Below are 26,681 nucleotides of genomic sequence, written 5' to 3' on the forward strand. Positions count from 1 at the left end.
CCTTGCTGAATAAAAGTATGAATTACTTTAAATGCTAAGGTTTTGTGTCAGTACTTTAAACATTAGGATGAATAAATGCTATTGTTGGTTCATGTTAGCGACTCAAATTCACGTCTTGAGAAATGATCAGCTGAGGTTCACGAAGGTCGCGGCCGGAATGCTGAAATACCGCATTCATACGGCATTTGATTTTCCGTTCTCATGATGACGGGCACCTTCTCACACGCGGCTCGACTTCTGCCAGCCGTTTCTCAGCTGTCAAACACCTGCACAAACAGGACCTTACAGTAATTCAGTTTCCTTCTGCTCTGTCTGGGTCTTTTAGTTCTTACTTTACAGTAAATGGGTTGGATTGTGGTTTCAGGACAGTGTATTTTATGATCATCACTGCTGCCGTAGACTTTCATGGTAGAGCTGTTAGCTTTTTTGTTGGACAGTTGTGGTAATTAGAGAGTGTTGCTTTAATGAGGACTTCACAGAAGGTTTAATTGAGTAGCTGGGCGAGGGGAGGGCGGGGTCGAGTGTGTGGGTGTGGTTTAACAGCTGTCAGTCCATAAAGAAACAAGTGTTCAGTCAACAAGCCCCCACAGGCACAAAATACTGCATCTGTCCCCACACACTCACGTTTATGTGACACTTGTGCCCCTGTGTGTGTGTGTGTGTGTGTGTGTGTGAGATGAAGGACAGAAAATGCCTTTTTTGGCCTTTAGTAAATGAGTGAGTCTCACAAAGCTTGAACATGTGCCAATGCTTCAAAAGAAAAAAGAAAATTATATTTTGATTTTTTTTTTAAATATTTGTATATATATATATATATATATATAAGTATAAAATATTTTAATATTTATAATTTTTATGATGATGTTATTTGCATGTTTGGCCCCAAATTATTATCATAATTATATATATATATATATATATATATATATATATCATCAATTCTCAATAATTAAAAAATAAAATACATTTGTATATAAATGGTTTTATATAAATATTTGTAATATTTTGGAAATTTGTATATTAATTGTATTACCATTGTGTATATTTAAATATATATTTATTTAAAACAGTTTAAATCATGAATCAATATATATCATATCAATATCAATATAGCTCTTATAAAATATAACAAAATATTTTTATATAATTTATATAAAATATAAATGCAAAAATGTAATCATAAATTTGAAATGAATAAAAATTTTACTTTTTAATAAATAAATAAAGAATAAACAAACAAGTAATTTCATGACAGTTAAGCATATCAATTCTGAATTAAATTTGTATATAAATATGTATATAAATATGTTTATATATACAGTATATATTTGTATTATATATAATTATATAAATATTCAAAATAATTATATATAAATCACGTTTATGTTTATTCTTATTTTATTTATTAAAAATAATATTTTTAAATTAAATTAAAATGTATTATATTTGTATATTTATATTTTATATAAAGTACATAAAAATATCTTTATATTTCAGAAGTGATATACTGATGTTGATATGATATTTATTGATTTAAACTGTTTTAAAGTAAATATATAAATATACATACTGGGATAAAATTTTCATTTAAACATTTATATACGAATGTATCTTTTATTTATTTTGATTCAGAATTTATCTGCTTGATTGCATTCAAATTACTTGTTTGTTTATTAATTATTTATTAAAAAGTTATATTTTTAAGTTAATTGTACATTTATGATTATATTTTTGCATTTATATTTTATATGAAGTATATAATAGTATGTTTATATTTTAGAAGAGATATATTGATATTGATATATATTGATTGATGATTTCAACTGTTTTAAAGTAAATATATAAATACACATAATGGGGATAAAATACCACTATGCATATTTATATAGAAATTTCCAAAATAATACAAATATTTATAGAAACATATTTATATACAAATTTAATTCAGAACTGATATGCTTAATTGTCATAAAATTACTTGTTTGTTTATTCTTTATTTATTTATTAAAAAGTAATATTTTTATTAATTTAAAATTTATGATTATATTTTTGCATTTATATATTAAGTATATAATAATATTTTTATATTTTAGAAGAGATATATTGATATTGAAATATTGATTAATGATTTTAACTGTTTTAAAGTAAATATATATTTAAATATACATAATGGTAATAAAATTCCATTAGGCATATTTATATACAAATTTCCAAAATAATACAAATATTTATATAAACACATTTATATACAAATGTATTTTGTTTGTTTTTTGATTATTGAGAATTGATGTGCTTAATTGTCATAAAATTAATTATGTTTATTCTTTATTCATTTATTAAAAAATATTATTTTAAATTAGTTAATTTTAAATTTGATTTTTGCATTTGTATTTTATATAAACTCTAGATTGTTTTATGTTTTTTAGAAGAGATATATTGATATTGATATGATTTATACTGATTAATGATTTAAGCTGTTTTAAAGTAAATATATATTTAAATATACATAATGGTAATACAATTCCATTATGCATATTTATATACAAATTTCCAAAATATTACAAATAAAATGTATTTAATTTTTTATTTTTTGATTATTGACAGTTACTTGTTTATGTTTATTCTTTATTTATTTATTAAAAATAATATGTTTAATTAATTTTAAATTTATAATTATATTTTTATATTTACATTTCATATAAGGTATATAAAAATATTTGTATATTTTAGAAGATATATATTGAATTGGATTAAATGTATAAATATGCATAATGGGGATAAAATTCAAAAATTCAAAACTGTATACAAATATTTATTTACAAATTTTCCAAATAATACAAATATTTATATACAAATTTATACATTTTTCTTTTGATTTTTGAGAATTGTTGTAAAATTACTTTTGCAAAAAGTGCAAGTCTTTTTTTTAATTTGAAAAGAGAGTGATAGAGAAATTTAAACAGTTTGCCTTATTTTCATAATTTGTAATGAAATATTGTAATATTTATTATTAATTTTACTTTTATTGATATTTATTTTTGTAGGTTAATGAGAATTAGATTTTTTAGGATGCTTAATTTTCATGAAAAACTATTGGTAAAAAAAAAATCACACTGTGTTTTTTATGAAAAATAGTTATTTATAATTTCTACTTACAAATGTCATTTGGATGCATTTTCATTAACAATAAATTACCTGGATTCCCAGTTGAAAGCTCAAAAGTGCACAGCAGTGAGCAGATCTGGCTTCATCTTTATCTAGCCATGTGGACACATTTCAGAGGTGACTGCGCAAATAAAGCAGTGTTTCAGAGGCCAGAAACACACACACATATACACACACACACCTTCGCCCCATACCGAGTGTATGAAAGGGGGTCTGTGACCACGCCTGCCCTCGGCCTCCATCAGGGACCATTAAAGAGAGACGCTCAGCTGTCTGTCTGCGCAAATGTTTAAAGGGCCAACTGGCCCCATGTTTACTGGCCCCTTTAAACAGACCCCTAAGATCCTTTCAGATGACGTTAATAAACTGCAAACCGAAATGAATCTAAAGAATGAAATGCGTCAACAGGAATATTTTAAGCCAGGAGAAGCAGTTCTGTTTTGTTGCCATCGAAAATCTTTTTGTGGGACGTTCTGCCAAATGTGACAGAGAACCAGGCCAAGTTCAATTTACTCTCGTCATTTTGAACCATTTTTATTGCAGGTCGCTGCTATAAAACTTTTTAACCGAATATATTCTGCCTGATATAAGCACCTTATTTTTATGCTGCGTTTTTAGGTTCAGTTTGCGGTTAAATATATTCCAGTATTTATTGTGTTTTTTTAATGACTTTTAATGAGTTTCTCTTTTATGACTGTTGGTGCTTAAATCATAATGAAACAGAGACTTGTTGTTTTTACCTGAACAGTTCATCCAAAATTCGTTTTTAGTCACCATCATGTCGTTCCAAAGATGCACTGTACAAAATTTTCCCATTTTTAAGTGAAACAAAGCTTATTGAAGTTACTTTTACAAGAAAATACTACTTTATTCTTTCTACTTCAAAATTCTGGTGTTTCATTATAATTATTTTTATTGTAAGAGTGAAAATTGTTTTTACACCAAATTTTAAGGCTGCGTGACCATCTTGTGTCCATGAAACACAAAAGTAGATATTTCGTAGAATGTTCATGCTGCTCTTTTCCATATAAAGTAAATGGTGACCAATGGCGGTCAAAATTTAAATAAAAAAACATTGAGTTCATACTATTTTCTGTAACTTATACTTTTTTAAAAAATTTTTAAAATTTAAAAATACATCGTTTACAGAAAATCACAGCAGTGTTTTGTAACCAAAAGTGAAGCTATTTTGAATATGCCAAAAAAAGACAAAATGTGTTGTTGTTTTTTTTGTGGAAAATCTATGGAAGCCCATTTCTGCCACTGAATAAATAAAAAAAGGTTATTGTGACTAAACTTAAAAAGTAAGAGTTGTGAGATATAAACTCGCAATTCTGACTTTTTCTCAGAATTTATGATATAAACTCGCAGTTGCGAGTTATAAAATCAGAATTGCGAGATATGAACTCACAATTTTGACTTTTCTCGGAATTGCGAGTGTATCTCACAGTTCTGACTTTTTTTCTTGCAAATGCAAGTTTGTATCTCGCAATTCTGACTTGTTTTTTCTTTCTGTGAGTTTATATCTCACAGATCTGACTTTTCTCGCAATTGTGAGTCTATATTGCAATTGTGAGTTATAAAGTCAGAAAATCTGAATTGCGAGATAAACTCACAATTCTGACTTTCTGAATTGCGAGTTTATATCTCACAGTTCTGACTTTTCTCGCAATTGTGAGTTTGTATCTCGCAATTCTGACTTTTTTCCTCTCAATTACAAGTTTATATCTCGCAATTCTGGCTTTTTTCTCGTACTTCCGAGTTTGTATCTCACACTTCTGACTTTTCTCGCAATTGTAAGTTTGTATCTCGCAATTTTTACTTCTTTCTCGCAATTGCGAGTTTATTTCGAAATTCTAACTTTTTTCACATTTGCGACTTTATATCTTGCAGTTCTCACTTTCCTCACATTTGCGAGTTTACATCTCGCATTTCTTACTTCTTACTTCTTCTCGCAATTGCGAGTTTATTTTGCAATTCTGACTTCTTTCAAATGTAAGTTTGCATCTCGCAATTCTGAATTTTTTTCACATTTGCGACTTTATATCTTGCAATTCTGACTTTTTTTCTCGTACTTCCGAGTTTATATCTCACAGTTCTGACTTTTCTCGCAATTGTGAGTTTGTATCTTGCAATTCGGACTTTTTTTTTTTAACATTTTTGACATTATATCTTGCAGTTCTGACTTTTCTCGCAATTGTTTGTATCTCGCAATTCTGACTTCTTTTCTCTCAATTACAAGTTTATATATCGCAATTCTGACTTTTCTTGCAAATGCAAGTTTGCATCTCACAACTGCGAGTTTGTCTTTTCAAACCTTTTCTCTCTCAAGTCTTTATTGCAATTGCGAGTTATAAAATATAAATTCACAATTCTGACTTCTTTCTCACAATTGGAAGTTTGTCACAATTCTGACTTTTTTTTCTCCCTATTGCATGTGTTTTGTCTGTTTAATATATGTATATATAAACATGAACAAAACTGTATGTTCTGGTGAAAAGTGAATAAAAATTATCGTCTGTCCTCCCATAAATCTTCAAAGCTTTGTGATGAGTAAATAATTACTATTTTTATTTTCTCTCCATTGATCTGTATTTTGTAGGTCATGAAGTTGCTTGTCACCCTTCCATCCTCTATCCTCTCACCTGTTTGTTTTCACTCTGTCTGTCCTTTTGCGGGAATGATGACAGTGTCCATGTGAAGCCGGGCGTCTGATGTACAGTAGAGCGAGCGGACCCGAGCAGGTCGCGCTGTCCTGCGAGTGTGTGAGTGTGAGAGGTTTGTTCTACTGGAGATTGTCACTCCTCATGAGTGAAACGGAGAAACAAAAGCAGCTTTGAGAGATTAGGCTGCACCGTGGCCCCCTGGAACGCTTCTGGCTGCCGTGTAGTGGCACGTGGCAAAGACCTTGATACTTATCATGTGTGTCAGGTGCTGCTGATACGCTTCCTGCTCTAGAAAACAGGTCTCCCTCCCTTCTTTCTTTCTTTCTTTCTTTCTTTGTCCTTCTTTCGTTCAGGGACGAGGCCAAAAAGTTGTGAAATTTGCCACATTTATTAAGGGGTGTGTCATGGCGCCCAGATCCTTTCTTTCTTTTTCGTCCTTCTTTTGTGTATTTTGTTTCTTAATTTTGTCTTATTTTTTCTTATTTTTTCTGTCTCCTCATTTTCATTGTTGCTTTACTTCTTTCATTTGTTCATTCTTTGGTTTGTTTGTTTATTAGTTTGTGTTGTTTGATCCATTCTTTCTTTTTTCTTTCTTGCTTACTTTCCTTTTTTTTCTTTAATTCAACCCACTTTCATTGTTGATTCAACCAAATCCCTCTGCTTTACTTCTTTCATTCATCTTTTTTCGCTTCTGTCGCTCTCTTTAACCATCCTACTATATTACTCTCTCTCTCTTTCTCTCTCTCTGTCCTTCTACACTCTTTTTTGTTTTTTTTTCAAACACAAAGAACATATTGTATCTGCCAAGCTTAAACAGACTCATTCATCTTGGTTAAAGGGCGTTGCTGTGCACTCGCTCAGGTCATTAAAACTCACATCCAGCTTTTCACACGAGACCAACACACCTCAACCTGTTCTGGACGGATGATAAATGTGTGCAGAATGAATCGAGAGCTCAGAAACAATGTCTCAGATGTGTGCAAAATGAAACTTTGAGCTCAGAAACAAGAGTTTGACATGCGACGGCTGGTCAGACGTGAACATGTTTTTGTGTCTGTGTGAAGGGCTGTGGTGGGCCGTGGCCGTCCTGGTGCGTGAAGACATGTGATACAAGGACAGCTGTCCCCAACACATGCTGGGACCCCAGACTACACGACTGACATCACTAAACACCCCAGCGTTCATGCACTTCATTTGCCCTTTGAGCTACAAGTCATTGGACTCATATTCATGTGGTTTTTTTTTTATGATGTACCGCCTGAAACAAGCCACACATGTAACAGTCATTTAGAGCTGAGAATTTAGAATTCCATTCAAACTGCAGTTCGATTCCTGAATTTGAAAGGACTAAATTTGAATTCGAATGGAAGTTGATTTGAAAATATTTTAAATTTACAGAAATTAATTTAAATGTAATTTTTAAAAACAAACTTTGAATGTTCACCATAGATAAATAGATAGATAGATAGATAGATAGATAGATAGAAAGACAGACAGATAGATAGATAGATAGATAGATAGATAGATAGATAGATAGATAGATAGATAGATAGATAGATAGATGGACAAAATAGACAGATGCATGGACAGATAAATAACATGGACGGATGGATGGACAATTAGATAGATAGATAGATAGATAGATAGATAGATAGATAGATAGATAGATAGATAGATAGATAGACAAACGGACAGACAGATGGACGATAGACAGACCGATGGACGGACAGATTGATAAATGGATGGATGGACGGATGGACATAGGGAAGGACGGACGAACGGAGGGATAGATAGATGGATGGATGGACAGATGTGCGGACAAATAGATAGATAGATAGATAGATAGATAGATAGATAGATAGATAGATAGATAGATAGACAAAAAAAATGGACATATAGATTGACGGATGGACGGACATATAGATTGACGGATGGATGGATAGACACGGACAGACAGATAGATGGATAGATGGACAGATGGACAGATGGATGAATGAATGGACAGATAGATGGATGGACAAATAGATAGACATGAACGGATAGATAGATACATAGATAGATAGATAGACAGATGGACGGACAGAAGGACGACAGATAGATAAACAGAAGGACGGACAGACGGATGGATAGACAGATGGATGGACGGACGGATGAATGGATAGATAGATAGATGGACAGATGGATGGATGAACAGACAGATAGACGGATGGACAGACGGACGGACAGACAGATAGACAGATAGATAGATAGATAGATAGATAGATAGATAGATAGATAGATAGATAGACAGACAAACAAATGGACATATAAATTGACGGATGGACGGACGGAAGGACGACGGATAGATAAACAGAAGGACAGACAGACGGATGGATAGACAGATGGACGGACGGAAGGATGACAGATAAATAAACAGAAGGACAGACAGACGGATGGATAGACACAGAAAGACCGACAGACATATAGATAGATAGATAGATAGATAGATAGATAGATAGATAGATAGATAGATAGATAGATAGATAGATAGATGGACAGAAGGATGACGGATAGATAAACAGAAGGACGGACAGACGGATGGATAGACATGGATGGATGGACAGACAGATGAATGGATAGATAGATGGACGGATGGATGGATGAACAAACGGACAGATAGATAGACGGATGGACAGACGGACGGACAGACGGATAGACAGACAGATGGATAGATAGATAGATAGATAGATAGATAGATAGATAGATAGATAGATAGATAGATAGATAGATAGATGGACAGACATGGATGGACAGACAGAGTTACATGGATGGACAGACAGATAGATAGACAGACAGACAGACGGAGGACAGATAGATGAAAGGATAGATAGATAGATAGATAGATAGATAGATAGATAGATAGATAGATAGATAGATAGATAGATAGACAGACAGACAGACATGGATGGACAGACAGATAGATAGACAGACAGACGGAGGACAGATAGATGAAAGGATAGATAGATAGATAAATAGATAGATAGATAGATAGATAGATAGATAGATAGATAGATAGATAGATAGATAGATAGATGGACAGACATGGATGGACAGACAGAGTTACATGGATGGACAGACAGATAGATAGACAGACAGACAGACGGAGGACAGATAGATAGATAGATAGATAGATAGATAGATAGATAGATAGATAGATAGATAGATAGATAGATGGACAGACATGGATGGACAGACAGAGTTACATGGATGGACAGACAGATAGACAGACAGACAGACGGAGGACAGATAGATGAAAGGATAGATAGATAGATAGATAGATAGATAGATAGATAGATAGATAGATAGATAGATAGATAGATAGATAGATAGACAGATGATAACAGTTGCTAACAGTTTCTTCAGGCATTTTTACAATCTAAAAGCTTTGGCTACAATCCAGCCTCTAGTCTGACATCTGAGGACGCAGCAGAGACGGCGTGTAGTCAGCCGATTCAAAACAAGCCAACACTTCATCAGCGGCTGCTCGTCCAGACCGGCTGAAGTACAAAATGCTGGTCGCATCCCAGAGCTCTTATCAGCACAATGTTGTTTTTCACAGAGCTCATAAAGATAAAATTCTTCTTTTTGGGGAGATGATTATTGACTTAACCATGATAGATAGTCCACTCAAAGGAAGCAAAGTCTGTCTGCTGTTTTGCATTTCATCCTAAGAAGGAGACGATCCAGTTGGCAAAACTCAGACAGAAACTATTTACTACTATTTAGCAGAGGAAATAGACTTTTTTTGGATGACTTTTACTTTTAAAATGTCCTTGAATGAATAGTTCACCCAGAAATCAAAATTTGCTGGAAATTTTCTGTAATTTTCTCATTTGGACTTTCATTCTGACGGCACCCATTCACATCCATCATTAAGCAAGTGATGTAAAGCTGCATTAGTCCAAATCGGATAAAGAAACAAACTTACCTACATCTTGGATGGCCTGCGGGTGAGCGCATTTTCAGCAAATTTTCATTTTTGGTTGAACCATTCTTTTAATAACTAATTAATATGTTAAATGACTGCTTTTCTGCTCTTGAAATGTCGTTTTGCTGGAGAAACTCCAAAAAAAACAAGCACCTTTGCTGTTTCCCGCTTCCATTGGTGTGGATTTGGGCGTAAAACATCAAACCCGCAGCCTGTTCTCAGAGCAATTTATCAAACAGTAAAGTTTGCGAGGTGAATTTGCAGTCCAAGCACAATTTTTGTGGCCATTTTAGAGTTGTTTTTCCAGGGGTCTCTGCGGGTCAACGTGCTCCGGCTCCACAGACCAGAGGAATTCCTAATCTGAGCGCAGCGCCTCGCTTGGGAATGCAGATAATGCCGTAGATTATCAATGACATGTTTATGGTTCAGATTTATATTTCCCCTCTAACAGGCAGTGAATGCTCCTTCTCTTTATGAAAATATATTTACGTCGGCTCTCAGTGAAACGGCGCACTGTGGAGCGCAGACCTTCTCATGGCTTGTGTTGGCGTTTCACGTTACTCACGGCCTGTTTTTGTTTTGCGTGTGTGCTGGACGGTTAAATGATGACTAGCGAGGGCTCATAAACTGGGTATTTTAAGTAGCTATCTGAAATGAATGACCCATTTTGGAAGAAAACACTTGTTTCTGAGAATTTGTGTTAATGTCCCATGCTGCTTGATGTCCGCTGTTCTTGTTGACCAAAATGCATTTGATTTTGGGTTTTCAATTCATTTAAATATACTTAAAGTATCCTGACTTGGTGAATTTCATGATCTCATATCTCTTAATCGATAAGGTGCTCTTTAAGAACAAAATTCTCTCAAAGTGTAAATCAATTGATCTCTGTCCCTTCAATTTGGTCCTAGATAATTGTAAAAGTCAAAGTAAATCTCAAACTAGAAAATGAAAAATAAATAAATGAATAAATAAATATGTGTGTATGTATAGGCTAATGAAATATCAAATATATGGTGCAATAAATAAAGCTTGCTACCTAGCCAATGTGGTGCAAATTCGCTGTGCATCTTTATAAAAAAATGTATTTTGCATTAAGACCATTAAAAATGTTTGCATTGTGAATGCAGGGTTATTATAGGTAACTAAAACTATTTAAAACTTCATTTTCATTACTTGAATTGAAATATAAAAGAATAAACTTATTATATTTCATCAACTTATTTTCATTTAGTTTAAGTTGATGTACTAAAATATATGGAAGCCTGCTTCGCGGCTGAATAAAAAATGTTTATCTCGCAATTCTGACTTTATTTCTCAAAATTGCGACTTTATACTCAGATTTGCAATTTTATGTGTCACAGTTCTTGACTTTATAACTCGCAATTGCAAATTTATATCTCACAGTTTTGAGAAAAAAGTCAGAATTGCAATTCTAAAAACACGCAATTCTGAGAAATAAAGTTGCAGTTTTAAGAAAAAAAGTCAGAATTGTGAGATATGAACTGACAATTGTGACTTTTTTTCCTCAAAATTGTGAGAAATAAACTCACAATTCTGAGAAAAAAGTCACAACTGTGAGTTTATATCTCACAATTCTGACTTTATAACACGCAAATTTATATCTCAATTTTGAAAAAAGAAGTCAGCGAGAAATAAAGTCAGAATTGCGAGATATTAACTCACAATTGTGACTTCTTTTCTCAGAATTGCTGGTCTATATCACAATTCTGAGTTTTCAAGCAATTGTAAGTTTAATTTCTGTAATTTTGACTTTTTCTCACAGTTCTGACCTTTTTTCTCAAAATTGTGAGATATAAACTTGCAATTGCATGTTATAAAGTCAGAATTGTGAGGGGAAAAAACTAGCAATTCTGAGAAAAAAAGTCATAATTGTGAGTTTATGTCTTGCAATTCTGACTTTGTAACACACAATTGCAAATTTCTATCTCAAATTCAGAACTGTGAGTTTATTTCTTAGAATTGCAAGTTTATGTATCACAATTCTGACGTTTTTAAGTTTTTTCTCAAAATTGTGAGATAACTTTAAATTGCGTGTTATAAAGTCAGAATTGTGAGGTATAAACATGCAACTCTAAAAAAAAAATTCGCATTTTTGAAAAATTAAGTCAGAATTGTGAGTTATAAACTCGCATTTCTGAAAAAAGTCACAATTGTGAGTTTATATCTCACAGTTCTGACTTAATTTTTTTTAAATTGCAGCTCTTTCTTAGAATTGCTAGTTTGTATCTCACAATTCTGACTTTTCAAGCAATTGCGAGTTTAATTATTGCAGTTTTGACTTTTTCTCACAGTTCTGACTTTTTTTTCTAAAAATTGTGAGAAATAAACTCGCAATTCTGAGAAAAAAGTCATAGTTGTGAGTTTACATGTCACAATTTTGAGAAAAAAAAGTCAGAATTGCGAGATGTAAACTTGCAATTATGAGAGAAAAATTTTTTTGTAAGAATTGTGAGATAAGTCACAATTACCTTTTTTTTCATTTAGTAGCGGAAATGAGCTTCGATAAAATAACTACAATTAAAACCGAAAATATATATATATTTAAAAAAAGAATAAACAACGTATAATTTATGTAAAATTAAAATGAAAACATTTTTTTATGCTATATATATATATATATATATAAATTGTAAGGTATACATCAAGGTAGTAATTGTTGCATATTAATTTAATTTAAAATATATTACAATAATGAAAATGTAATGACAAATATAAAAAAAAAATGACATGGCTCTAAAAAATAGGCTTCATGTTTTTTCTTATGATACTGGCGTGAATTATGACTGTCACATTCTTTTCATTTACTTCAAAACTGTCTTTTTAATGCTTTTTGAAGGAGAAGTCCACTTCCAGAACAACAATTTACAAATAATTTACTCACCCCCTTGTCATCCAAGATGTTCATGTCTTTCTGTCTTCAGTCGTAAGGAAATTATGGTTTTTGAGAAAAGCATTTTAGGATTTTTCTCCATATAATGGACTTGATTGGTGCCCCGATTTTGAACTTCCAAAATATAGTTTAAATGCAGCTTCAAAGGGCTTTAACGATCCCAGCCGAGGAAGAAGGGTCTTATTTAGCGAAACGATCGGTCATTTTTTTTGAAAAATAAATATTTGTATACTTTATAAGTACAAAAGCTCGTGTAGCACAGGTTCTGGGATGCACGTCCACGGGTCGTTCTTGAACGATTCGTTCATTTTGAACGAATCTTTAATGTGACTTTTAGTGTGATCTTTAGTGTGAAGAACGAGTCGTCTCGGGGAGTGATTCGTTCAGTCGCGCATGCGCAACATCCTATTAGGTTCTGTACTGGAATTAGTTCACCTGTTTCGAGTCTTCGGGGTTTTTGAGTTGTTCGTTCATCTTATGGGGCTGTCACGTGATGCTGATTTTGCTAAAATTAACAAAATGACTCGAAAAAAGATTCGTTCATTTTGCTGAACGAGACTCAAAGATCCGAGTCGGTAAAATGGGCTAAAATGGTAGAGTATGGTGAAAAAATCCATGTTATTTTCTCCTACAACTTCAGAATCATCCGACACGTTGTACCTTTTTGTTTGTAAACATTGTTTGACTTACTTAAACTTTCTTAGTCTTTGCGCGTTCATTTTGTAAACACTGGGTCTGTAGTTCCGCCTACGTTTGGCCTGACCTTTCGACCTGATTCAATAATACGCAGTGACGTGAACGCACATCCCAGAACCTGTGCTACACAAGCTTTTGTGCTTAAAAAGTATGCACATTTTTATTTAGAGCCTTTGAAGCTGCATTTAAACTACATTGTGGAAGTTCAAAATCAAAGTCCATTATTTGAAGAAAAATCCTGAAATGTTTTCCTCAAAAACCATAACTTCTTTACAACTGAAGACAGAAAGACATGAACATCTTGGATGACAAGGGGGTGAGTACATTATTTGTGAATTGTTGTTCTGAAAGTGGACTTCTCCTTTAATGCAGTAATATGTGCCTTTAGTGTAAACAATAATGTATTGTTATAAATAACCTAACACACATCTCTGAGTGGACTTTAGCCTCTAAGGGTTAAACAATCTGAGGTTAAGTGTCTTACTGGAGCACAATAGTGATTGTTCATGGATTAACCCCTCGTACGACTGGAACCTTCAGCTTTTTTTAGTCAGTAGCCTCTACAGTGCACCACAGCTTCATTTCCCAGCTGAAATGTCTCTTTGTTTGTAGGTGCTTCAGATGGACGTGAAGCTGGAGAACGTCCTGAAGATCCTGATGGAGCATTTCCAGCCCAAACCAGAGCTGCTGCAGAAACCCAACCAGTACAGCTCTCGCGTCACCGTCATGAAACGGCTGGGCGTCAGCATGGACGAGAGCCAGTGACCCGCTCGCATTGAGAACTCGCGCTATGCGTTGTGGGAAACGGAGTCCGACAGGAAGAACTCTGCGTTTCCCGTTTCTGTCTAGGAACTGAACAAGCTCCTAAACTGTCCATATTTCGTCATTTGATTAGTTTTATGATCACAGAGGGACTCCAACGGTGGCGTTCCGAGTCTGCGGGACCCGTTTCGGACGGTTCTCGCGAACGAAACAGAGGTTGAAATCATAAATCACATTTCCAACCACAACACCGATCCAGAGCCCGCAGGAACACGAACATGGCGAGCATGTGCTCGGGGAATGAAAGCCGCCGTTGATGTATGGCTGTGGTAGGGCTTATCAAAATAGCAAAACACCCATGATAGATCCTAATGAAGTTTAATAGCGCGCCGAGAAAGAAGGCTATTCACAGTTGTTGACGTTTAGAGGAGAGCCAAGATTCCCAACAGCCGATCTGTCAGGACTCCAGTGGCATTTTTTCCCCTCTAAGCACCTTTCAGATGCGTGCGTTTGATCCAATCTCTGATTATTTTTCTCATCCAAAATAATTAAAGGTCGAAAGGCGAGGCAAGTTGACGGAAAAAGCGATTCATTTCCAGAAAACACAAGGACCTGGCTTGAATCTGTTCTTCCTGGATGTTCATCTGTTGGCCGTTTGCCTAGTGCTGAATTAACATTGAATTAATTTTTTTGTAAAGCAAAAAGCCAGAGCATGTTACAGTGATGTAAGGGGGTGTTTTTACTTCTAAAACCATTGTAAAATCACTGTAGCTTCAAGTGACTTGTTGCTTTTGTGAAGTGCAGATGAAAGCAATATGGAAAAATATGGAAATGCTCAATATGTAGTTACGTTTATTGATAATAAATAACAGCATAATCATTAAAACATCTTGTACACTACAGTTCAAAAGCTTGGAGTTTTAAAATGTTTTTATGCTTTGATTCTCACCAAGGCTGTATTTACTTGATCAAAAATGCAGTAAAATTGTGAAATATTATTGCAATTTAATAGAACTGTTTTACGTTTTAATATATTTTAATATTAAATATATTCCTGTGATTAAAGCTGAATTTTTAGCATCATTACTCCAGTCTGTAATGTCACATGATCCTTCAGAAATCATTCTGATATGCTGACTAGATGCTCAAGAAACATGATTATTATGTTGAAAACAGTCGTACTGCTGAATATTTTTATGAAATGCATGATTTTTTTTCAGGTTTCTATAAAAAAATTGGAAATATAAATATTTAATTTAATTACTTTCTCATTTCTTAAAATCAAAAACCACAGGCTTTTGAACAATAGTGTAAACATTAACATAATGCATTTTATAGTTATTATAAAATACTATTTTAATAAATGTCAACATTGTTATCATTATCTAACACTAGCCAAGCCTATCATCTAGTATCATGGTACTAACTTGTTAATCATGCTAACAACATATTAGTAACATGCTAGTCATGCTAGAATCATGTTAGCAACATGCTAATCATGCCAATAACATGTTAGTAACTTGTTAATCGTGCTAGAATCATGCTAAGTAAGTTGTTAATCATGTTAGCAACATGTTAGTAACATGCCAATCATGCTAGTAACGTGATAATCATGTTAGCAACATGCTAGTTACTTGTTAATCATGCTAGCAACATGTTAGTGACATGCTAGTCATACTAGAATCATGCTAGTAACTTGCTAATCATGCTAGCAACATGCTAGTAACTTGTTAATCATGTTAACAACATGTTAGTAACTTGCCAATCATGCTAAAAACATGGTAGCAACATGCTAATCATGCTAGAATCATGCTAGTAAGTTGTTAGTCATGTTAGCAATATGTTAGTAACATGACAATCATGTTAGTAACTTGATAATCATGTTAGCAACATGCTAGTTACTTGTTAATCGTGCTAACAACATGTTTGCAACATGTTAATCATGTTAGAATCATGCTAGCAACATGCTAATCATCCTAAAAACATGCTAGTAACTTGTTAATCATGATAGAAACATCTTAGCAACATGCTAGTAATAATGTTAACAACATGTTAGTAACTTGATAATCATGTTAGCAACATGCTAGTTACTTGTTAATCATGCTAGCAACATGTTAGTAACATGCTAGTCATACTAGAATCATGCTAGTAACTTGTTAATCATGTTAGCCACATGTTAGTTATTTGTTAATCATGTTAATAACATGTTAGTAACTTGCTAATCATGCTAATAACATGTTAGTAACTTGCCAATCATGCTAAAAACATGGTAGCAACATGCTAGTAGCTTGTTAATTATGCTAACAACATGTTAGTAACATGCTAATCATGCTAGAATCATGCTAGTAAGTTGTTAGTCATGTTAGCAACATGTTAGTTACTTGTTAATCGTGCTAACAACATGTTTGCAACATGTTAATCATGTTAATAACATGCTAGTAACTTGCTAATCATGCTAGAAATATGTTAGCAACATGCTGGTAACTTGTTAATCATGCTATCGATATGTTAGTACCGTACTAATCATGCCAGAATCATCCTAGTAACTTGTTATGTGTGTTAGAAACATGCTAGTTACTTTCTAATCATGCTTACAACATGCTAGCAACATGTTAATCACGGTAACAGTGTCCTAGTAACTTGCTAATCTTGCTAGAAACATGTTAACAACATGCTAGTAATTTGTTAATCATGCTAACAACATGTTAGTAACATGCTAATCATGCTAGCAACATGATAATCATGCTAATAACATGCTAGTAACTTGCTAATCATTATAGAAACATGTTGGCAACAATGTTGATCATGTTAGAATAATGCTAGTAAATCATGTTAGTTACTTGCCAATCATGGTTACAACATGGTAGTAACTTGTTAATCATGGTAGAAACAGGCTAGCAACATGATAATCATACTAATAACATGCTAGTAACTTGTTAATAACATGCTAATCATGCTAAGAACATGCTAACTTTATGACAGTCATGCTAACAATATGCTAATAATGCTAAAAATGTGCTAATGATGGAAATCATGTTAGAAACATGCTAGTAACGTGTTAAAAACATGAGTTGCAACATGTTAACAAAATGCTAATTATGCTAACATGCTAGTCATGCTGCAAACATGCTAGCAACATACTAATCACGTCTGAAACATCCTAGCAACATGCTAAAAACATGTTAATCATACTAGCAACATGTTAACTTCATACGAATCATGCTAGCAACATGTTAACATGCTACAAACATATTAGCAACATGTTAATCATGTTAGAAACATCCTAGCAACATGGTAACAACATGCTAATAATGCTAACAACATGATTAGCAACATGTTAACTACATGATAATTATCTAATGTTGACCACGTTAGCAACATGTTTGCAACTTGTTAATCATGCTAGCAACATGCTAATAACATGCTAGTAACTTTCTAATCATGCTAGAAACATGTTAGCAACATGCTAGTAATAATGCTAACAACATGTTAGTAACATGCTAATCATGCTAGAATCATGCTAGTAAGTTGTTTGTCATGTTAGCAACATGTTAGTAACATGCCAATCATGCTAGTAACGTGATAATCATGTTAGCAACATGCTAGTTACCTGTTAATCAAACAGGCTAGCAACTTGCTAATCATGCTATAAACATGTTGTCAACACCTATCTTGTCAATCTAAATTGTCAAACTTCAAGCTTTTACAACAGCTTTAAACCTAAAGTTTGTCTTGACAAACTTTTTTTAATCTAGTTAGTAAAATAGATTTTAACACTTACCAGTAATTGTTCTGCACAACAGGAGCTGAAAACCTGAGGAAAAGGGAATTGTAAGGCTAGCCTGTATTTTTGTCTTGGAAACATGTGCTGCTGACACTACTGTACAGTTTTATAAAGAAAAACCATGTAAATATTGTAGCAATGCCTTATATTTATGTCCATGTAGTGCTGATGGTTTGGATTTATATTCTGCTGGAATGATGCACTGCGATCTGCTGTAATCATTCGCTCCAGAAAATTGTGGTGTAAATAAAATACATGTTCATATTACATTCTGGCATTATGCGAGAGTACCTGTGTTAAAGTTTGGCGACTCAAACGTGGTGGAGAAAGTGAAAATGACATGTTTCCATTGGCTTACTTCTCTCCACCTACATGCAGGTCTTGAATTTCTACTCATTCGAAGGCCAAAATACATACGGTCTGGTTACGGGCCGCGAAGATCCGTACGCTTGCTTTTGTCTCGGCGTTTTAGCTCGCTGACGGGACCTTGAAAGAGAAGTGGAGTCGTCTCCAGGCCCAGCTGTGTACAAGAGAGACACTGTCAGCCTTTCATCTGCAGACTGTATAGAGAGTCTCTGTGCTTTGAAAAGGCCGTTTGATGTCGGAGAGCCTCGATCGTCCGCTATCCTCTTGGATCGGCCTCTTGGAAAAGCGTTAGGGATGCGAACGGCGAGGTTCGCTGCTCCTGTGACGTACCGCCACAAAGCACACGGACTCGGCCGATGATTGATGCGCCGTTCTGCCTGCTTAACATCTTTCAAGGCTAAAAACATACTCATATTTCCTTCTTTCTCGCTCTAAGGTCTAAGAATACACTGCGAGTTGCTCTGAAAGGTGATTATTGCATTCCTGCAAACATTTGGTGTAGGATTTACTTTTTCATTCAGAAATTTGCTAGTAGAAATGGCAAGTAACACTGAATTAAACATGAAATTGACATGAAACACTCCAAAACTTTTTATTTATCACTCTTTTTAAAAGGTCTGTGAATTAACTTTCAACAGGCATTTTAACAAGCTAAACCAGCCAATCAACCAACTTTACTAATTGTTTAAAACAAACATCAATATGTCAGTTTTAGCAGGCAGACTATCATAATCCAGGTCTTAGTATGATTAGTATATTAATATAGTTTTTATTAACATTAATTAATTCATATATTCTCTGTTTAGTTCGAGTAGAATTTTTGTTGTTGCTTTTTTATTAGTATTATTTTTTTTTAAATAAGCCTTCAGTTTCTGTTTTAGTTATTTTAGTACTTCAAGATAAATTAAAATAAATTAAAATAAAATGATAAATGGCTTGTCAACTACGCTGAAATTAAATATTTTAAGTTATTTTTATATTTTATTTTTTATAATATATCCAAGACTTTATAATGTCTTTTTATAATGTTTTTATAATAATCTTTTAATCTAATTTTAATCTTTTTAGTCAGTTTTTGTCCTTTTTTAATATCTATATAGTTCGTATTAATTTCTGTTTTTAGTTATTTTAGTTTAAATTAACCTCAATATGTAAGTTTTAGCAGCTAGACTATCATAAACCAGGTCTGTAGTGCAATGTTTTTAGTATGATTACTATATTAATATAGTTTTTATTAACATTAATTAGTTAATATATTCTCTGTTTAGTTAAAGTAGAATTTTTGTTGCTTTTTTATTAGTATTTTTTTTTTATAAATAAGCCTATGTAGTTCTTATTTCAATTCCTGTTTTAGTTATTTTAGTACTTCAAGATAAATTCAAATAAAAACGATAAATGGCTTTTTATATATAAAATATAAAAATATAAAATATATATATTTATATAAAAATGTATTTTTATATTTCATTTTTTATAATATATTCAAAACTTTACAGTATGTCTTTTTATAATGTTTCTATAATAACCTTTTAATCTAATTGTAATATTTTAGTCAGTTTTAGTAATTTTGTTGTTTTTGTCCTTTTTTAATATCTATATGGTTCGTATTTATTTCTGTCTTTAGTTATTTTAGTTTAAATTAACATCAATATGTAAGTTTTAGCAGCTAGACTATCATAAACCATTAATATAGTTTTTGTTAATATTTATTTTCTGTTTTAATTTTAGTTTCTTGTTAGTTGTTGTAATTTTTGTTGCTTTTTTCATTTTTATTATTTTTTAAATAAGCTTATATATTATTTCAATTTCTGTTCTAGCTATTTTAGTACTTCAAAGTAACTTAGCAACTTAGCTGAAATAAAATATTTTAAGTTTTTTTTATGTATTTTATTTTTAGTTGAGGTTCATTTTAAGTGTTTTGTTGTTTATGTATATAAATAATATATTTTTTATTATAATATATGTTTTTATAATGTATTTATAATAATGTTGTAATCATTTTACTTTTAGCTTTCATATGTTTTTTATTTTATTTTAATCAGTTTTAGTAATTTAGTTGTGTTTTTGTCATTTTTATTATTATTTGTTTTTTAATATGCCTATATAGTTCTTATTAATTTCTATTTCTGTTTTAGTTATTTTAGTACTTCAACCTAAACTAAAATAAAAATGATAAATGATAACTAATGGCTTGGCAACTTAGTTGAAGTGGTTTTTTAATATTTTAGTTTCAGTTAAGGTTTGTTTTAAGTGTTTTTTTTTAATAATATTTTATATAATATATCTTATTCTAATATATTTATTTGTTATTTTAGTACTTCATGTTAAACTAAAATAAAATGATAAATGATGGTTTGGCAATTAAATGAAATAAAATAAGATTATTATTTTATTTTCAGTTAACATTTATGTTATTTCAAGTATCATTTTTATGGTTTTAGTTTTTTATAATATATCATTTTTTTATAATATATCTTTATTTTTATCTTTTATATTTTGGTTTTAATTTTAGTCAGTTTTAGTGATTTTGTTGTGTTTTTGTCTTTTTTAATATGTCTGTAAATATAAATGATGGCATGGCAACTAGCTGAAATAAAACACATTTAAGATTTTATTTTATATTAAGTATAATTTTTTATAGTTGTAGTTTTTTTTATAATATATAAACTTTTTATAAAATATCTTTTTATAATATATTTATAATAATCTTTTTATTTTTATCTTTTGTTTGAGCTAACAATAATTACCCTGCTGCAATGTCAGGTTTTCCCCTCCTGGTTAGGCTGATTGTTAAAACAGAAGTTCGCCAAAAAAAACGCAGCCACCTCCTCCATAACGGGGCCTGTTTGACCTGATGACAGGCCCGAGCTGTGTGCCCATTACTGGGGGGCCACCTGTGGCCCCAGGGCCCCGTGAGGAGCAGTGGTGCCCTATGAAAGCAGATATTGGTATGAACAGGTGTGCGGCGGGGGACGCGGGCAGCTGCGCTTCGTGGGGTCTAGAAATAGCAGCGAGCAGCAAACAGTTGCACCGGCGGCTGTTGTTGTGTTTGACGGAGGGGCAGCAGTGACCACTCCATCAGTCCAGAGTTTATGTTTATATGTATGTATTTATATACTCATTTAGCAGACGCTTTTATCCAAAGCGATTTACAAATGTGGAATACAACAAGCGATTTGTCATAAAGAGACAAATAAACAGAAGCTGCCGTCTCTTTCTCTTGCAATACAAAGTAGCGATTTTAAATGGCTGAGTTATATGTACATTTAAAAAAGAACATAATAAGACGAATAACAATATGCAGTGAAGGGTAAAATTGTTTGCATTACAAACCAGTGTGTTCATAATTAAGATAATACATTAAAACTAGATTTTAAGTTGACTTGAGAAACTACAAAGTGTAAAAGGTTTAAAAAGTTTCAAAGGTTTCAAAAGTTTGATGGTTTTCAGTTTGAAATAGTTTGAAGTTTAATATAGTTTTAAAAGATTAAAGTTTGAATGTTTTGAAGGTAAAAGAGTCTCAGATAGATGGATAATGATAATGATTAGCAAGTTGTTAACATGTTTCTAGCATGATTAGCAAGTTGTTAGCATGTTTCTAGCATGATTAGCAAGTTGTTAGCATGTTTCTAGCATGATTAGCAATTTGTTAGCATGTTGCTATTCATGTTTCTAGCATGACTACCAAGTTGTTAACATGTTTCTAACATGGTTAGGAAGTTGCTAGCATGTTTCTAGCATGGTTAACAAGTTGTTAGCATGTTGCTATCATGATTCTAGCATGATTAGCAAGTTGCTAGGATGCTTTTTAACATGACTAACAAGTTGTTAGCATGTTGTTAGTATGATTAGCAAATTGTTAGCATGTTGCTATCCATGTTTCTAGCATGATTAGTAATGTTTCTAACATGGGTAGCAAGTTGCTAGCATGTTTCTAGCATGGTTAACAAGTTATTAGCATGTTGCTATAATGTTTATAGCATGATTAGCAAGTTGCTAGTATGATTAGCAAGTTGTTATCATGATTACTAAGTTACTAGCATGTTTCTAGCATGATTCTAGCATGATTAGTAAGTTGTTAACATGTTTCTAGCATGCTTAGCACATTGTTAGCATGATTAGCAAGTTGTTAGCATGCTGCTATCAGGTTTATAGCATGATTAGAAAGTTGCTAATATGTTTTTAACATGATTAACAAGTTGTTAGCATGCTGCTATCAGGTTTATAGCATGATTAGCAAGTTGTTAGGATGTTTCTAGTATGATTAGTAAGTTGCTAGCACGTTTCTAGCATGGTTCACAAGTTGCTAGCATGTTTCTAGCATGATTAGCAAGTTGTTAGCATGCTGCCATCATGTTTATAGCATGATTAGCAAGTTGCTAGCATGTTTGTAACATGGCTAACAAGTTGTTAGCAAGTTACTAGCATGTTTCTAGCATGATTAACAAATTGTTAGCATGTTGCTATCCATGTTTCTAACATGGTTAGCAAGTTGCTAGCATGTTTCTAGCATGTTAACAAGTTGTTAGCATGTTGATATCATGTTTATAGCATGGTTTGCAAGTTGCTAGCATGATTACTAAGTTGCTAGCATGTTTTTAGCATGATTAACAAGTTGCTAGGATGTTTCTAGAATGATTAGCAAGTTGCTACCATGTTTTTAACATGACAAACAAGTTGTTAGCATGTTGCTATCATGTTTCTAGCATGATTAGCAAGTTGCTAGCATGTTTGTAACATGGTTAGCAAGTTGCTAGCATGTTTCTAGAATGTTAACAAGTTGTTAACATGTTGATATCATGTTTATAGCATGGTTTGCAAGTTGCTAGCATGATTACTAAGTTGCTAGCATGTTTTTAGCATGATTAGCAAGTTGCTAGGATGTTTTTAGCATGATTAGCAAGTTGCTAGGATGTTTCTAGCATGATTAGCAAGTTGCTAGGATGTTTCTAGCATGATTAGCAAGTTGTTAGCATACTGCCATCATGTTTATAGCATGATCAGCAAGTTGTTTGCATGTTTCTAGCATGGTTAGCAATTTGTTAGCATGTTGCTATTCATGTTTCTAGCAGGTTTCAAAAGTGATTAGTAGTTGTTTTTAGTACCTTTTTTTGTAAAGGGTGTTTGATCTTCTTTGCATGTTCACTTTGTAAACACTGGGTCAGTACTTCTGCAGCGATGTAGGATGATTTTAAAGTTGGAGGAGAAAATAAGCTGGAAGTTTTTCGACATACTCTAACTGTCTTGAAGCGGAAAAAAACAAAGTTCAGGCGGACGAGACAAGACGAGCCTTTGAGATTAAAAAGTATATAAATTGTAATTTTTTTTAGAATATAACCAATCGTTTCGTTAGATAAGACCCTTGGCTGGGATTGTTTAGAGCCATTTGAAGCTGCATTTAAACTGCATTTTGTAAGTTCAAATTTGAGGGCACCATTGAAGTCCAGTATATGGAGAAAAATCCTGAAATGTGTTCCTCAAAAAATATAATTTCTTTACGACTGAAGAAAGAAAGACAGGTGAGTACATTATTTGTAAATGTTTGTTCTGGAAATGAACTAAGTTCTCGACACGGTACACTGTAAATAACAATTTGTTGAGTCAACTTAAAATAATTTGTAACTTGGCTGCCTTAAAATTGTAAGTTCAGTCAACTCAAAAAACGTTTATTCAACTTGAAATTTTAAATTATACTAAATGATAACTTAGATATTTGAGTTGAATCAACTTAAAATTTTAAGGCAGCTGGGTTACTTACCCATCTGTTAAGTTTAGCAAACACAAATATCTAAGTTGTTACTTAGTACAACTTAACATTTCAAGTTGACTAAACTTATTTTAGTTGACTAAACTTAACATTTTAAGGCAGCAGGGTAACAAATTATTTTAAGCTGACTCAACAAATTGTGTTTTTTTATTTTTTACAGTGTATTCCCATTAAAAACCGCGTATTGTTTCTACATTAGCAAGAATGGCCTAAAATAGCTTATCGTAGCAGCGACGACCAGCCAAACTGACTTCCAAGCGACTGTCGGTCTGTCTGCTGGCTGTGTCCGTCCCCCTGCCAGCCTGCTGTAGTTGTACCAGCTGCAGAAATGTGGATCGAAGCACATTATGTTGTTATTGAGCAAACGTCTGGGCGCGGGGGCACGCGGGGAACTCGGTCGCATTGCTGTGGACTTTTCGTCCAGACGCGAGCAGGATTCCAGGCCTGTGTGCTGGAAAGACTTCAGTGCTGCGGGTTGGTTTGGCCATCCGGAGGAGAATGAGAGAAATGAGGGGAGACAGCTGCTACCGACAGGACCGGTGCACGCCACGTCACGGCTCAGGGCGCGGGACGACCGGTGTCACACACACAAACCAGAGCGTGCATGTGCATGTCCAGCTGCTGTTGTTAAAGCCCTTTAAATCTCAATTAGAAGGTCGATCATCAGCCTCTGTAGGACGTGATATAAGTCCTAAACACCACAAAGAAGAGCTGTTATAAAGTAAAGACGCCAGTCAAGAACTGGTTGGTATTCGTTACTTTTTTACTGCTTTGCAGTAAAAATTATTTTACCAAAATAAGAAGGATCATACAAAATGCATGTTATTTTTTTATTTAGCACTGACCTGATTAGGATAATTCACATAATAGTCCACAAGAAAAAATAATAGTTGAATTTATAAAAACGACCCCATTCAAAAGTTTACATGCACTTGATTCACAGCTGTTTTTTGTTTGTTCATGAGTCCCCTGTTTGTCTTGAACAGTTAAACTGCCTGCTGTTATTCAGAAAAATCCTTCAGGTCCCACAAATTCTTTGGTTTTTCAATTTATTTTTATTTTTGTATATTTGGACCCTTTCCAACAATGACTGTATGATTTTGAGATCCGTCTTTTCACACTGAGGACAACTGAGGGACTCATATGCAACTATCACAGAAGGTTTAAACGCTCACTGATGCTTCTGAAGGAAAAACCATGCATTAAGAGCCGAGGGGGGTGAAAACTTTTGAACCGAATGAAGATGTGTACATTTTTCTTTATTTTGCCTAAATGTCACATTTTTCTCATTTAGCACTGCCCTTCAGGAACTACAGAAGATGTTTACATGACAAAATAAGCTCAATTTACGCTGATCTTCAAATTCCAAAAGTTTACACACAACTATCAACTGAACAACTATCACTAAACAAAAAACACAGCTGTGGTTCATTCAGGTTACAACACAGTATTAAGAATCAAGTGTATGTAAACTTTTGAACGGGGGTCATTTTTATACATTTTGCTTAAAGTCTTTTATGTGAAATATCTTATTCAAGTCAGTACTAAATAAAAAAATAACATGCATTTTGTATGATCCCTCTTATTTTGATTCTGCAAGGTGTATGGAAGCTTTTGACTTCAATTGTAGGGTTTAATGGTTGTTTATTAAATATTTATTAATTTAGAAAAATGTTTTATTTATAATATATTTATCATACATATTATAAATATATAAAAAATTAAAAATATTATATATACACACACATTTATTTATTAGCGAAAATATAGCAGTTTTATAGAATGTCAATCACACTAGATATTGTACGCACTGTTAAAAAGAAAAACACATCTGAGACGCGTTGATATTTTCTGTGGAATGTCCAATGAAAAGTCTTCATTAAAATGTCATCTGGACGTAATGAAGTTTTGACGTGCGTGCGTGCGCAGGTATCAGCAGCAGGTCAGGCCCAGCGCCCCCACGCATAGCTGAGCAGATTAGCACGGGACGGATAATGAAGGCTGTTCAGAGCCGCCGGTGTGTCGAGCTCGGGCTCCGTGTTTGGGTCTGTATGCTTCAGGAGCGTGAGCTGATAAAAGCCTTTGACTGGCTGCAGGTGGGCCCATCTAATGAACGCTGCGACATCAGTGGCCGTGTGCCGCTGTTATCTGCAGATATGAGATATGCTGTGGTTACTGAGCACTACGATTCTGTTTTTGCACTTGATGTATATGTTGTGAGGAATGTGAAGCTGTCTGCTTGCTACACAGGCAACTGCCTTCTAAGGGGCTGTTCTCACACATCACGTTTTTGCTACTTTCCCATTGTTTTTCTATGTAAACATGCCCTGGACGGACGTCTTTTGAAGAGTTTTGCTTCTTTGGCGGGATTTTGCCTATGTGCGCCATGTTTTTAGAACTTGTGAAGTTAAAGTGAAATCAAAAGTTACTTTTTTGGCTTTTAGTATGGATATGTAAGCCTTAAAAAGTTAATGTGCTCCAAATCAATTAGCATTTAGAAGACAGATGCATTCAAAACGTACAGTCTCTGACTTCCAACAGACCAATAGGTTGTTTGCAATCACGTGATTCTGGGGAGGTAGGAAATGCAGATGGAG

At 33.3% G+C, this 26,681-nt stretch overlaps 1 protein-coding gene across 1 annotated transcript in view; it reads left to right on the plus strand.

Annotated features, from left to right (window-relative positions):
- kcnq1.2 (potassium voltage-gated channel, KQT-like subfamily, member 1.2) overlaps positions 1–17,914 on the plus strand; it is a 224,154-nt gene extending 206,240 nt beyond the window's left edge. The window contains exon 20 of the mRNA XM_051100084.1: positions 14,018–17,914. Within this exon, the coding sequence (XP_050956041.1) occupies positions 14,018–14,170 (153 nt within the window). The 3' untranslated portion in view covers positions 14,171–17,914. The remainder of the gene's footprint in view (positions 1–14,017) is intronic.
- The last annotated feature ends 8,767 nt before the right edge of the window (positions 17,915–26,681 follow it).

This window comes from Labeo rohita, chromosome 25 (genome assembly GCF_022985175.1).
Source record: "Labeo rohita strain BAU-BD-2019 chromosome 25, IGBB_LRoh.1.0, whole genome shotgun sequence".
Classification (NCBI taxonomy): domain Eukaryota; kingdom Metazoa; phylum Chordata; class Actinopteri; order Cypriniformes; family Cyprinidae; genus Labeo; species Labeo rohita.